General features: G+C 34.3%; 1 protein-coding gene across 3 annotated transcripts; it reads left to right on the top strand.

The window, feature by feature from the left end:
• Positions 1-2,565: 2,565 nt before the first annotated feature.
• LOC111024861 (CwfJ-like family protein) lies at positions 2,566-12,465 on the top strand. Of its 3 annotated transcripts, XM_022302667.2 has the most exons (9): positions 2,566-2,743; positions 2,840-2,986; positions 4,249-4,452; positions 4,548-4,712; positions 4,837-5,223; positions 7,060-7,139; positions 7,500-7,857; positions 8,184-8,396; positions 11,926-12,465. In XM_022302667.2, the coding sequence occupies exons 1-9, from the start codon at positions 2,570-2,572 to the stop codon at positions 12,250-12,252; spliced, it is 2,055 nt and encodes a 684-aa protein (XP_022158359.2). In that variant the 5' UTR covers positions 2,566-2,569; the 3' UTR covers positions 12,253-12,465. The 3 variants fall into 3 exon arrangements, with proteins under 3 accessions (XP_022158359.2, XP_087983312.1, XP_087983311.1); XM_088127186.1 differs by lacking the exon at positions 2,840-2,986; XM_088127185.1 differs by lacking the exon at positions 2,840-2,986 and having other exon boundaries at positions 2,613-2,753.
• The last annotated feature ends 2,180 nt before the right edge of the window (positions 12,466-14,645 follow it).

Below are 14,645 nucleotides of genomic sequence, written 5' to 3'. Positions count from 1 at the left end.
GAACAAGCCCTCTCTTCGCAAAAGATCTCATCAATGCTAACACCATCCATGATTATAGATAAAGTTGCTTACTTTTTTTGCTTTTATCAAGGCATTCTTATGTTGAGGCAGTTCACCAAGCTTCTCAAGCATCAAATTGAGACAATGGGCAGCACATGGAGTCCAATGCAAATGCTTTCGTTTTTCCATCAACTTTTTTTTTGCCGACTTGTAGTTTGATGCATTGTCGGTCACAACTTGAACTATAAGATTCTCTCCAATTTCATCTACTACGTCATCCAGAAGCTGAAATAACATATTTGCATCCTTTACAGCATCTGCAGCGTCAATAGATTTCAAAAATACCGTTCCAAGTTAATCAAACTTCTTCCTCTCATATTCTTCCAACCATCAGATAAGATCGACACTCTAGTGTTTACCCATGTCTTGTGTATGTTATTCACAATATTACGTGTAGTCTTCATCTCCTCTTTCAAAATCCATGAACTTAGTTCATGCATACTTGGTGGTTTCAAACCTCGACCAAAAAAACCAATGGATCGACACATATTTACAAAAGGACTTCTAGCCACGTTAAATGAAATACCGTTTAAAAAAAAAACCTCCCAATGTCCATACACATAGAATTACGAGCCTCCTTCGCATTTGTAGGAGTGACTTGATTTTGAACCTTATTTCCACCATCGGCATCAACGTCACCAACATCAATCACCATGAATCGATCCATTGGTCCTCGAATTCCTCTCTAAGAAATATCACAACTACTTGAAGTTGCACTATGATAATATGCACCTCCTTCGACCATTTCTTCAAATTCCTTCTGACTAGTCATCTTAGTCATTTCTCCTTTTTTGAGATAATCTTGAATCTCTTGTTTAGCCTCGTCAGGAACTTTATTACATGGTGAACATTTTTATGTGTTCCTCCAAGATGATCTTTCATTCTTTTAACACCTCCTTTAATAACTTTGTTACAAAAATTGCATTTCAGATAAACATAGAATTTTCCTATTGCACCTCGATACCATACTTCCATGCTGGATCTTTTCTAGCCCCTTTATTTGTTTTTTTAATATTTCCAACCATCTAAATAACAAGAACGAGGAAAGTATTAGGAAAATAGAAAAAGGAAAAAAAAACAGAATAAAAAAACCGAAAAGAAAAAGAAATAAACAAAAGAAAAAAATTGAAAAAGAATTCAAAACGGTAGTAAGTAACAAATAAACAAAAGAAAAGATCAAATAAAATAAAACAAAAATGAAAACATAGATAAAGGAGAGAAAAAAAACAGAACTGAAGTAAACAAAGTTAAAATAGCACTAAAATAGGATTGATAAATAAAAGAAAACTTAAAAAGTAAAAATAAAAAGGATAGTTAAACGAAAGAAAAAAAAGAAGGAAAGAACAAATTTGAAAGTTGAAACTGGCAACCAAATCAAGTTATAAAAGATAAAAAAAAAAAGTTAACAGAAACGTGAACATGGAGAGGAAAAAAGAGAGAATAAAGAAAAAGTCATACTTTTCTGCTGTAGCCCCACCACCACCGCTTGATTCCTATCACCGCTTGAAAGTTGAAATTCTGAATTGCTTCTACTGTCTGTGCTTCTTTGGATGGGTTTTATTTGTTTTTTTTCCAATTCCTTTTCAAATCTTCTGCGACTTTTCTTTTCGAAATGGTAATGATAATATTATATTAAAATCTTCCTAGATCTTTGAGATTCCAAGGCAAATAAGCCTTTTCAGTTTTAGTCTTTTACGGTGATCGAGGATGCTATTAAAATCCCATCACCACAAAGCCCAGTCAAAATAAAATTCATCCGGTCAAAATAAAAGGCTTATGCCTGTCAAGCCTTTTAAGGCGTATGAATAGAGGCTTACGCCTCCTCTTTTTATTTATATAAGGCATAGGTATCGAGGCCTTTTTTTTCCACCTCTCCTCAAGGCACACGCCTCGTTCGCCTTTTGAAACATTGCATAACCACTTAAGCTTTTGGGTTTAATGGTTATTTAATAGTTGCATATACATACCAATTGGGATTCGTTTTTGTAACCCATTGGTTCATGGGGATATCTCATCTCCCCTTTTGGTATTCGTCGTCTTTTGTTAATGTAAGATTTTTTCTTTTTCCGTCTTTAAAAAAGTGACATTTCTATTTGAACTTGAAGTTTGATATGAATTTAGTACTTGATCAAATGGTTAGGCTAAATCATTTGTGTTTATGTGAAGAACATTTATATGTTTAACTTTGTGGTTGGTTTTGAAGCATTTTATGAGTAATTTACATTATTTATTTTTCTTGGAATAGGTTGGGAAATGCTTTCTGGAGTCAAATTTATTCCTCGTGAAAAAGTGAACGAAGTAAGAACCATTAAACTTGGTTGTTAATCTTTAAGTTTGCTTATGCTACATTAAGGTCTTCTCTTGGTTAATGTAATTTTGTCGTACAATTATTTAGTATGCCACTCAAGGTGTTTGTTTTATGGTTTTATCTCTTCCAAACAGGGTAATGAGAAACAAAAAAGTAAGAGAAAGATGACTTGTTACAGTAGTTCAGATGATGACGATGACGATGACGAGTATCAAAATACAAAAAATAAGAAGTTTGGGAGGAAGAAACGGGACTCGTCAAAGGATTATTCAACATCCTCAACAGATAGTGGCAGCATTGAAAAGCAACCAAAAGAGAGTAGAAAAGGTGAAAGAAGACGGGCGAGGAAAAGAAAGAGTCGAAATTGCATCCTTGGTGAGAAAATGTTCGATATGTATCTCATTCTCTTTCATTGTCATGTTTCATATTTTAGAACATTTCGGGGATTTCAAAATTTCTTTGAATTTTTAGATGACATCAAAGAAACTTCTTCCAAAGGTGACAAGGAAATTGTTAGAAAAAGAAATGGGGTTGGATTGGATGCTTAAACCCCAAGAAAGTATGCATAGAAGCTCAAATGAATCTATTGATAGTCAACAATATGAAGCTCCTACGGAAGTATGCTCCTGTCTTTTCGCACAGCGTCCTTAGCATGAAACTTTGGCCTTTCTGTTTTAAAAAGTTACAAATGGTAGTGTTTGATGAGTTATTATAGGTTGATATAATTTGTATTCTTGATTTTCTGTCACTCTTGTCTAGGGCTTAAGCGCTAAGTAAAGAAAAACAGTGAGCTTTAGTTGTGAGGCACATATTTTTTTTAATAAGAAACTGGAACAAAATGTTAATAAATTTTTTATATATGAAAAGATTTACTATTATGGATAATAAGTTGATAAAAGATTTAAGAAATTAGAGGTTTGATGAGAGATTGTCTAGAGAAATGAACTTTTATTTGCTACCTTATGGAATATTTGGCTTGAGAGGAATGATTGCCTTTACAGGGTTAAAATGTCATTGGAGAGTTTTGGGCTTGACTAGGTTCAAATGCCTCTTGGTTTCTGTAACCAAGGATTTCTGTGATCATTCTCTCATTTATTTTCAGCAATTGTAGTGCTTTTCTTTTTTTTTTTTTTTTTTATTGTGCAACGTTTTGTTTTTTTATAGATTGTTATTTTTTCTATATCCTTTTGTTTTGGGCCTTCTCCTTTTTATATTGGCCTTTTGTTTTCTTTTATTTTTCTCAATGCAAGAGTAGTTTCTCGGAAAAAATAAAACAAAAGTATTTTAAAGGATACTTCTTCTTTTGTTTTTAGTATATATATATATATATATATATATATATATATATACTAAAAACAAAAGAAGAAGTATCCTTTAAAATACTTTTGTTTTATTTTTTCCGAGATATATATATATATATATATAAACTTATTAGTTGTGAACCTTAGGGTGGGTGCCTTTTTGAAAAGCATGCATGTGGCGTGCTAGGCAGCTATATATAGGGCTAGCTGTATATATATGTCAATAAGATTTATGTTCTTTCGTCTCCTTTCTTAACATCTTTAGGAAGGAAGTCTTTTACCTTTTGAAATATTATCTTTTTTTATCTTATTTTTATTTTTAGAGACGTTTTCTTCCTCTTGCTTTTGGTATTTCTGTATATTCATCTTTGGTATTCATGTTTACTCATCATAATAAGATGACTAGAACACGTGATATCTAGTGGACTCATGCTCAAAAAGTTTTTCCCCCCTTTGCTGCTTATTGAAATTGAGACGTGTTTACATTTTGTTCTGCTTTATGTTCTGAATTTTAATTAAAACTATATGGTTAACTAGATAGATGTTAGCTGACGATGTATAAGTTACTTTTCTTGCCAGATAAATATGGTAAATCCCAAGGAATTGAATCCATATTTTAAAGAAAATGGAACTGGTTATCCGGAGGCGAGTGATGGGACCAAATTAAATACAGACACAGTTCCACCACCTCGTGTTGTTGGGGATGGGGGTGCTAGTTGGAGACTTAAAGCATTGAAGCGTGCTGAGGAACAAGCAGCTCGAGAAGGACGGAAGCTTGAAGAGGCATGCTTATTTTTACTATTGTTTTTGTTCATAGTTCATACATATTTTAATTCAAAGTTTTGTTCTTTGGTTTCTTATAAGTTGAAATTGTATAGGTTGTTGAAGAACGTTGGGGTTCTCTCGGCCAACTTGCTGTCTCAGTAGCATCCGGTAAAGTGGCACCATCACGTTCTCATCTGCATGCCATAAGAAATAGAAAGAGAGGGCTGGCCGATGATGATCAAGTTTCCAACAGTCAAAATGAAAGTGATCCTGGAAAGGTACTTGGAAATCATTGAGTAATCTGTTTTGCATATTTGGCTGCATATTTTAGATTGAAACTTATTTTATTCTTCAAAATGAAGAGATTTAAACTTACCTTGCTAATCTGATACATTACTTTAGAGCTCTGCGAGGGACTACTTGAAAGACATCTCTTCCAGACACCCTGAAATGAGGGAACCTAAAGTTCGAGATTCTTTGTCTTGGGGAAAGCAAAAAAGTCAAAATACCTCTTCAAAGGATGCTGGCTTCATTTCATTAGCCATGTCCAGTTTAAATAAGTTCTCAGATGATGGAAGTTTTGCATCTGAATTTCTCATACAACAAAGTGAAAATGCTAATGATGATCCAACAAAGACAAAGGTGCAATCAGAATTGGTTTTCTCAAAGTCTGAGAAGTCCAACGAAGATTCTGTTTCAGCTAAGGATGCAATGAGTGCAAATCAGTTGGCTGCAAAGGCATTTCAGCTTCAAATGAAAGGAAAACACGATGAAGCCCAAAAGCTTTTGGTAGGACAAGTTCTAGACTCTATGAACGTCATTTTCTTATTTTATTGTGTATTACATCCTTCCATGGAGTATCATTGTAGTACCCCACACTTAGTCATTTAGACATGATATTAATGCTATTATAGAGGAAATACTTTTGGTGATGTGCTCAACTCATATGGCTTGGGATTGGAAATCTATATGGAAAATTTTCCCCTAGTTATGTATCACTCTCTTCTTGTCAACGAGAAGTGAGTTCTACCATTAACTAAGAAAGAGAAAAAAGAGATGCATGCAAAGTTTACTTCTAGGCATAGAGAAAACCCACAAATTTGGAAGGGTCTAGAATGCCCATTATTCATGGGTATATCAGGTGTCAAAGAAAGGATTGTTCTTGTAGAGACTAAGATTGGAGAGAATCTAATGTTCTATATTCTCATTATTAAAGTCTATATATATAGACAAATATACAAGGTTGACCTAATCCTATAAGGAGAAGATAAATGACAAATTAATATTAATACAAGAATATAAAATATACTAATCTATATACTCTAACACTCCCCCTCAAGTTGGTGCATATATGTTAATCATGCCCAACTTGTTAGACAAATAATCTATTCAACTTGTGTTTTGTGATTTTTTTTGATATCATTGGGATCACCTCAGAAGTTACGATTGATTTCTTCTCGACCATAATAAACAAACGAACTTATTTGAACAAAACGACAAAACCAGACCAAACCAAATCTAACCAAAACCGGTATAAATCAACCAAACTGAACCAGAATGTGACGAACCAGACCGAACCGAACTTGAACCGGATGAACCAAACCACTTGAAACCAAACCGGTTGAACTAAACCACTTGAACCGGATCAGGTGTTTTCTGAAACCAGAAACCCTAAGTGATACCCCACGACAACCCGAGGGGCGAAGGCGACGGGTGGCGACTGGCGGTGACGAAAGCACACGGTGACGGCGTTTGGCGGCGAGATGAAACCTACGAACAACAATCGGAAAACAGCTGGCAAATTAGCAAAAGGCAGCGGTCAGCAGCGGCGGCAGCGGCGGTGATTTGTGTTGGATAGCAATGAACAAAACCTTAATGGACACAAAACCTTAATGGACACAAAACCTTAATGGACACAAAACCCTAATGGGCATCAAAACCCTAACGGGCACAAAACCCCTAACGGGCACAAAACCTTAACGGGCATTAAAACCCTAATGGGCACAAAACCCTAATGGGCATCAAAACCCTAATGGGCATCAAAACCCCAACGGACACAAAACCCTAATGGGCAAGAAATCTAGAGCTCTGATACCATGTAGAGACTAAGATTGGAGAGAATCCAATGTTCTATATTCTCATTATTAAAGTCTATATATATAGACAAATATACAAGTGTTGACCTAATCCTATAAGGAGAAGGTAAATGACAAATTAATATTAATACAAGAATATAAAATATACTAATCTATATACTCTAACAGTTCTCATATCCAACCATACTAATGAAAGGAATATGAAACCTTTACCCATTTCCACCCTTCAATCCTATGTACCAAACAGCTAATTAGAGGGTAAAAGATGTTAGAAATTATATTCTGCAATGTCCCTGTACAAGTCAACCTACCTTGATTTTGTTGTCTAATTTTTTCCCCTTGTTAGTTGTATGTATTTTGAACTTAACGTGATTTTATTGCTAAATGAGATAACTTTAAATGTTACCTCCTTTGGCTTGGGATATGTACAAATAATAACAGTTGAGTGTGCTAACATGGTTGATTTTGCTTTTACGGGTATAAGCTTCTTGTTCAAAATTTTTAATTTATTATTATTTACTTTTATCAGCAAGAAGTACAAAATATGAAGGCGACAGAGAGTGTTGAAGGGAATTATGTTAAGCCGCAAAATGAACGAAGCACAGCTAGGTATTGAATTCTTGAATTCTCCTCACATTCACATGCCTGACTAACCAGCCTATCTTTTTTGTTTTATTGTGAAAATTTTATTTGATCACTAAAATATGTGTAACTTAAACATAGAAATTGGAGATTCATCCTTAGGAAACAAATATTGTATGTGAAATTTATGGGGACTTGCTAGCATTGATAGTTTATTATTGTGGTCCATGGAATGATTTATACTTTTATTTTTGTTTCTGGTATATTTTCCTATTTTCATTTGGTATCAATTTTTGAAATAACAATAAGGTGGTCATTGTAGCTTATTCCTTTCTTCCTTGGAAATTTCTTCACTGTCATTTTAATACATACTTTCCCTTTGTTTAGAAAACCTTTTCCAGATACATCTAGGAGGAAAAAGGAGAATGATGCAGATCTTTATCTAGCTAAAAATATAATGCAGAACAAGCAGTACAGCATGTTTAGTCGAGCAGATGATGAATATGATTATGAAGATGGTCCAAGAAAAAAGGCACAGAGAAAAAGGGGAAGCAACGATGATAAGCTATCTGGGAAGGATATTCGTCAAAGACATATGGCAACTCAAGAAGAACGTTGCATCTTTTGCTTTGAAAATCCGAACCGGCCAAAACATCTAACTGTGTCAATAGCAAATTACACATACTTGATGTTGCCTCAATGGGAACCTGTGGTTACTGGTCATTGCTGCATTTTACCTATTCAAGTAAGTTAAAACCTAGTCCTAAAATCTAGTCCTCTTTGTCCTGTGTTTGTGGTTTTAAACATAACTCATAGTGGTTTGTACTGTGGTTGATGAGTATGAAATAATAATGTTTTTTTACACACAGGGAAATGTTTTTTTCTTAAGTATGCTTAATGTCTCTTCATGGAGAACAATGGTCCAAATACCCTAGAGAGAAAAAAGCTTATATGTAAAAATTTTGTCCAAAATTTGTAGAATGCTCTTAGAAGTTGCAATGATTTCTTCTTTTACCTTATCCTCACATGATTATTCAGTAGGAATTTCATTGTGACTTGTTTGCTTTACAGCATGAATCATCTACAAGAAGTGTGGACAAAACTGTGTGGGAGGAAATTCGCAACTTCAAGAAGTGTCTTATAATGATGTTTGCAAAGCAAGAGAGAGATGTGGTTTTTCTAGAAACAGTTGTGGGTTTGGCGAAACAACGTCGACATTGCTTGATTGAGTGCATTCCTTTGCCCCAAGGAATAGCGAAAGAGGCTCCTCTATATTTTAAGAAGGTGAGAATGTTTTATTCGTTTGTTCATGGTCCCATCCAAAATCGTTCCAATTTATTATTGTTGTTCTCTTAGCTTTCCTTGTGGCCGTCATTCAACAAGGTGTTGCATCATATTCGGTTAAAACATAACATTGCTTTATAGTTTGTCATGTGCACATTTAGAAAGTGTACCATCATATTGGATTAAATTATAGCATTGCTTGATCATAGGATGGACAAAATTGCAAGTATATACGAGGAGAAAGAAGAAAATTCAAGAGGGTAGAATGAAATAAGTCCATTTAATAGAAACTATATTGCCAAATTTATTATTATCTGATTTTGCTTCTAGATTTTTTATCATCTTACTATGGAATCAAGCTATCCGCGAAAAGTAACTCTCTCTCCCCTTCCCCACTGACTCCTCCCCTCACCACCTCTCCCATGGCTGCCACCCCTTCTGAAAAATTGGGTCTACTTAGTGCGGTCCACACCCGTCAACAAGAAATCTTTCACAATATGTGTTGATGAATATTTCAAAGGAAACAGCCAGAATCTTGGAAATCGGAAGGAACTTTACATTATCCCTCTCCTTAATGTGGTGCTCCCTTGCTTTTGGCTGGTAGACACATTCAATTCTCTTAAATTCTCTGTTGACTCACAAATTGTTCAAGGATCATAGAATGGCGACTACGTCATTTGGGTTGAGAAACTAAACAACAAAAGAGATACTTAGCAGAGATAAACAAGTTGGACAACAATAGTGGGAAAAATCACCTTATGTGCTCCCCTCTGGGATAGACAAGGTTGGATGGGCATCTTTTTTAAATTTGATCAATGGTTATCGAGATACAGCAATGAGTGAGAAGGAGACGGAAACAAATGGGGAGTTGTCAACATATTCACTATTTTTGTTTGTGAACTGCCTAGCAGGATGATCTCCCAGTGTGGTAGTTGATTTCTCATTGGCTGTTAATTTAGACATGGTTGGAGTGTGGTTATAAAGTGAGTTGCTCTATACCATGAAGAATGAGAAACTGAAGTGATTTGAGGAGAGAGAAAAATGTTGTATGTTTGCTTGTTTCTATAATTCTATTAGAGAGGAATATACAGCCCTAAATATATCCTATGAAATAGGGAAGGAAATGAATTGTATAAAAGGGAAAGAAAATAAATATAATTAATGGGAAGAGAAAAAACGTAAGAAAAGAGATGACTAATGTTACCTATAGGCTGGATAAAGGGCCTTATTCAATGACCCACAATAACTTAACAAATGCAGCACAATGATGAGTGGTTTCCAAGTCTGCGAATTGGACAACGGTAGTAACAGTATTTTGGGAGGATATGTGGATACCTCTCATCAGCCATTGAAAGTGTCCAGTTTTTTTGGATAGGAAACAAATTTCATTGATAGCATGAAATATACAAAAAGGCCTATCCAAATGAAGTTATAGAAAACTTCTCCAGTTGGATATAAGAGAATTTAAACTATAACTGTTAAAAGGATGTACACATTTGCACCATGGTAAAGCCATTGAAAGTGTGCATTCATAGCCTTCCCTTCCAATTGGTTGATTCAATAAGCTTTTTGGTGGAAAAATAAGGAATCTCTCATTCAGGTGAAATTGAAATGAGAGATGGCAGGAGGAATGGGCCAACCGGCCTCTGTTCTTGTCAGAGGCCAATGTATCAACGGAGGGATCTGATTGTTTGGGGTCTTGACAAATCCAGGAGCTAGTCTATGGTCTTGTAAATTTTGCTGCCCACCTTACTGAATACCTTTGGAGGCAAAAAAGTTCCCTTAAAATGTTCAGGTTTTTATGTGCCCTTAGATTTGATGGGAATAAGCACTGCAGATAGAGTATTAAGAAACACGTCTTCAAACATTTTATCTGTCCTAATTGGGGCTATCTTGCAGATGGAATTTGAAAAGCCTGGAACCACGTTTTTCTTTATTATTGTCACTGTACTCTTGAATGCTGGCTCAACCGTAGAAAGCTTCCAATCACTTTTGGTGCTTGCCAAAGGGTGCTAATGATTGTGTGGAATAGTTTTAGTGGGCACCCCTTCAAACAGAAAGCTAGTTAACTTGGATGTGTGCAGTTAAAGCATCTCCACGTGGGAAAAACAGTTGGAAAGAAATTGAAGAACAAGGAAAATTGGAGAGAATAGAACAGACCTTGGGATACTATTAAGCATTTGAGTTATTTGTGGTGTACTATCTTACCTTTTGTAGCTATATTTTGTTCATGAACATTATGCCAATTGAAGCTTTTTTTCAATCTTTTTTTGGAACTCATTTGGTATGGGAGGATTAATTGCCTTCTGATAGACCCCAAATCACTAAATACTATACACGCAAGTGTCTGAGACAATGGGGAACCACGTAGGCAGTAAGGGGGAAAATTGTATGTGGGACCTAGGAATATTGTTAGTTAGAAAGAATGAGGTTTATGGGCTGTGTCTATGGAGGGGAGAGGTTAGAAGTTTGTTGAGGGGGAAGGGTATCTTTTTCGTCTTTTTCCACTCTCACCGGATCTTTACCTTTATCAGTCTGGGTTCTCTCCGACGACTCCACCGTGACTTATTCCCCTTACCATTGTTTCCAGCCTCTTGGACAGTTCGTCCAATCCCTCGGACAATTTTTGCTCGATTGTGCGGCCCATCTCCTCCCGGTATTGAGACAAACGTTGGTTGATTCGCTCCTCTGTGTGTTGTAATCCTGCAAAATTCTCCACCAAGGTATTCATTCTAGCCTCCATCTTTCCCACCATTCCCTACCAACTTGGCTCTGATACCAAATTGTTAAGGCTAAATATTATTTAGCAAACAGAGCATCAACAAGAGAGATTTTGAGAGCTCCCCAACTGTCCCTCAGACTCAATGAGCCTTACAGAATTCACAATGTCAAAAAATATACCCTTCCCCCTCAACAAACTTCTATTTTAACCTCTCCCCTCCATAGACACAGACCGTACACCTCATTCTCTCTAACTAACAATATTCCTAGGGCCCACCCACAATTTCTCCCCTTACGCTTACGTGGCTCCCCATTTTCTCACATGCTTATGTGTATAGTATTTAGTGATTTGGGGTCTATCACCTTCCTCCTTTTGTACTCCAAAAATAAGTCTGCATTAAATCAGAACTTGATGCTGAGTTAGATTGTAAGCCTATAATATAAATGCGGAAGTAATAATTTAGCTAAAGTTCAAATTTGAATCATATGGAACATAATTTATCTTGACATCCATGTTTATGACTTGTCTCCCATTGATGTTGCTTACCATCTGTATTTTCTAGCATGGTCATATAGAAAATCATCTCAAATAGATGCTCTCAACGTTGTGACATTTTTATACCTTTGGCACCGTAAACTTCATTTGCGTTGAATCTTTCGGCACTGCAACATCAATTGTATTTAACTTTGTGTCAATGTATCTTCATTCAACTTCAAATGTATTAAATCTAACTTTATTTGTGTTCTTGGATTATTTCATCTGTATCTTTGCTCCCTACAATAATTTCAAGAAGTTCGTTTATTCCAGGCGATTGATGAAGCAGAGGAAGAGTGGAGCCAGCACAATGCCAAAAAACTAATTGACACAAGTGAAAAGGGACTGCGTGGATCAATTCCAGAGCATTTTCCATACTTCCACGTAGAATTTGGGTTGAACAAGGGGTTTGTGCATGTGATAGATGACGAAAAGAATTTCAAGACCAGTTTTGGCCTCAATGTCATCAGAGGTATGTTACAGCTAGCTGAGGAAGATATGCACCGGCGACGTAGATACGAATCTATTGAGGTGCAAAAGCATGCTGTGGCGAACTTCTTGCAAGATTGGGAGCCTTTTGACTGGACAAAACGACTATGAATATTCTGTACAATTATGTTCTATTTTGCTTCAGTAATATTTGACTTCAAATGGTTGGATAAAGTCTTGGCAAAAAGATTCTGAAATAGGTTTCAAGAAGGGGAATGTGCTCTCTCTCTGTTTCCTTTCCTATCTTTTTTGGTTTATTCCCTCGTGTCTCCATAATAATAGAGTTTTAATCTCATGAATTATATTGGTTGCCGTGGTTAACAACTCTTTCTTCATTACTTTAGCTGGTCTTTTGTCTAATTTCTTGATCAGTTAGAAGAAAGAAATGGGAGCAATTCCTATGATTAGCACAAACTCCAATGAGTGTTTGGTTCGTTGTTTTGTTAAGTTTGTTAAGTTTTTTGTTAAGTTTGTTAAGTTTTTGTTTAGTTGGCGTAAGAAATAGATTTATTAAGTTTGAGTTAGTAATTATGTGTTTGATTGGTGTTAAGGTTTTGTATTTTGTTAAATCAATTTTATTAAATTTGTGTTCTAATTTTTTTTTAAAAAAATTTAATTTATAAACTAATTATTTAATTAAAATAATTTAAATTATTTTACAAAAGTCAATTTTCTTATAAAATTAGGAAATACTTAAGATATATAAAATATTTTTAATACATTTGGCCTTCCAATTTTTTTCTAATTATTAATTTTTAAATAAATATTCAATTATCCAATGAAAATAAGTATTTATCATACAAATTTATTCAACATAAATTTTACCTTAAAGAAAATATTATCAACAATTTATTTAAAATTTCACTATGTATACTATCTTAAGTAAATTTGATTCCTTAATTATTCTAAAAAAAATTGACTACTTAATTATCAACATGTGGAAGCGGGGATCGAACTCAAAACCTCTTGTTAGAACTTACAAACTCTTGTTAGAACTTACAAATGTGATAGTGATAACAAAAAGTAAATAAAAATGGTAGAAACAAAATGAACAACTATATAAAATGAAAAAAAAGGTTAGAAATAGATACCAAGAACAAAAAAAAAAAAAGATTTTTTGGATCATTTGGAATAAAAACTAGAAAAAAGTTGTCGATATATGAATTAATTATTTATTACATGTAATTTTAATTAAATTGATTTACTTATTTATAGTTATAACTATAATTAATTAATTTCCTCATATTTAATATATTTAATTAAAAAAATTAATTTATTTTAGAATGGAGAATGAAAACAAAATATACACTGTAACAACTCGGGGAGTGTAAATAAAGTTAGGGGTATAGTATTTACTGTAGCAAACCTGGTGGTAGAATAGTATTTACTATAGCAAACTTAGATTTATAAAAATGTGAAGCAAACGTGGATTTGTCTTAACAAATACTACTCTCCGTTTTGAAAACAGGGAACCAAAATCTCCTAATGGATCTTTTTCAATGTCTTTTTCAGAATGAAATATTTGAAGAATTCTTAAATCATTTTGATATTTGTCAGGTTGGTTAATTGAGATTTTTCTGATTTTGTTGTGAAAATGTTCTAATTATAATACTTATCCAAATTTTAACGGTAGTAGTGTCAGGTGGTTGTCTTGTGAGATTAATCGAAGTACGTGGAAGTTTGTACTGATGTACTTGGTGGTAAAAATGATCTTTTCTTACCTAGATATTTCAAAAATGGAGGCGTGAGTTGGATTTAAAGTTAATGTGCAGGTATTCCTATTTTAAAATAGTTTTCTTTTTATAAAAAAAATAAAAATAAAATATGACTTTTTGGGGAATTTGACCAAACTAACCTAAAAATTTTTAGGTTTTGCTCAAATGACTCAAAATAAAAAGTCTCATGTTTTTTACCCTAAGTGTTTCTAACACATAAGAGGCTAAAAAGATGAAACTGCCCTAGTTTATATGCAAAAGTTTGAAATTTGGAACCCTGAAGTAATGAAAAAACTATACCTAGATTGTAGCAAACCCGATTGAGTTTCTTAATGATTTGGACTGACTTCAATTTTATTACTCACCAACTTTTCCTAGGAGCATTAATTTCTTCTATGGATTTTGTAATTCTCTTTCATATGGTAGAAAACAAAATCTTCTTAGAGCCTTAAAATATCCACATCTTTCACGTTTTTGTAACCCTTGGAAGAAATCAATTTTTGCAACATGTAGATTCTTTGAATGGTGAACTCCGAGAATCATATTTTGAAGGTTGATTACATTTTGTCATCTTCATCATTTTGAAGGATGTCAGTTTTTTATTTGTTTAGAGTATGAGTTGTATTTTTTAAGTTGAATTTTGGGTTAGTTTTTTACAGCACAAATTTTAACTGACTTCAGTTTTGGTAAAATCTAGGATGAGTTGTATATTAATGGTTGACAATCTCGAGGGAGTTGCTGAAACTCTAGGGAGTCTCTTAGGAAACACAATCAAGTTTTGCAATTTAA

This window comes from Momordica charantia, assembly GCF_013281855.1.
Source record: "Momordica charantia cultivar OHB3-1 chromosome 8 unlocalized genomic scaffold, Mcharantia_2.0 BLBB01000008.1, whole genome shotgun sequence".
NCBI lineage: Eukaryota > Viridiplantae > Streptophyta > Magnoliopsida > Cucurbitales > Cucurbitaceae > Momordica > Momordica charantia.
This window is presented reverse-complemented; position numbering and strand designations above follow the sequence as displayed.

What these genes read in the sequence shown, in the direction of transcription:
- LOC111024861 (XM_022302667.2), top strand. Translation starts at nt 2,570, where the DNA reads ATGACGAGTATCAAAATACAAAAAATAAGAAGTTTGGGAGGAAGAAAC. An exon ending in AAGGACGGAAGCTTGAAGAG is followed by an intron (nt 4,453 to 4,547) that starts GCATGCTTATTT and finishes GAAATTGTATAG; the next exon opens with GTTGTTGAAGAACGTTGGGG. An exon ending in AATGAACGAAGCACAGCTAG is followed by an intron (nt 7,140 to 7,499) that starts GTATTGAATTCT and finishes CCCTTTGTTTAG; the next exon opens with AAAACCTTTTCCAGATACAT.